At 57.7% G+C, this 546-nt stretch overlaps 1 protein-coding gene across 1 annotated transcript in view; it reads right to left on the reverse strand.

Annotated features, from left to right (window-relative positions):
- The window catches only part of LOC103798495 (dimethylaniline monooxygenase [N-oxide-forming] 4-like), a 5,139-nt gene extending 4,593 nt beyond the window's left edge, over positions 1–546 (reverse strand). Inside the window, 1 exon segment of the mRNA XM_009070760.1 lies at positions 415–546. Coding sequence (XP_009069008.1) covers positions 415–546 — 132 coding nt within the window.

Below are 546 nucleotides of genomic sequence, written 5' to 3' on the forward strand. Positions count from 1 at the left end.
TCCTCCCAAAGGAGTATTTTTCCTCTTTGTGTTTGGGTACAAGAAATAAATCAGGACTAGCACCCTCCGTTTCCTTCTGCACTTTGGAGTCAGGGGGAGCCCCATGCCTGGGACAGGGACTGTCCTCGAGGTCACAGCCACTCTTTTGTCTTTGCTGCAGGGAAAGGGGACAAACCCAGGGACAATGCTCCCCACAGAGGCAGAGCCCACTGACCGTGTAGCCTCTTTGTGTTTGGGTACAAGAAATAAATCAGGACTAGCACCCTCCGTTTCCTTCTGCACTTTGGAGTCAGGGGGAGCCCCATGCCTGGGACAGGGACTGTCCTCGAGGTCACAGCCACTCTTTTGTCTTTGCTGCAGGGAAAGGGGACAAACCCAGGGACAATGCTCCCCACAGAGGCAGAGCCCACTGACCGTGTAGCGCCAGACCCCGCCGATGTCCTCGCTCCTTTCGAAGCAGGTGGGCTCCAGCCCCTCATCCAGGCAGCACTTGACAGAGGCCAACCCACCGACCCCGGCCCCGATCACGGCCACACGCTGCACCAT

The sequence above is a fragment of the Acanthisitta chloris genome, unplaced genomic scaffold, assembly GCF_000695815.1.
Source record: "Acanthisitta chloris isolate BGI_N310 unplaced genomic scaffold, ASM69581v1 scaffold38712, whole genome shotgun sequence".
Taxonomy (NCBI): domain Eukaryota; kingdom Metazoa; phylum Chordata; class Aves; order Passeriformes; family Acanthisittidae; genus Acanthisitta; species Acanthisitta chloris.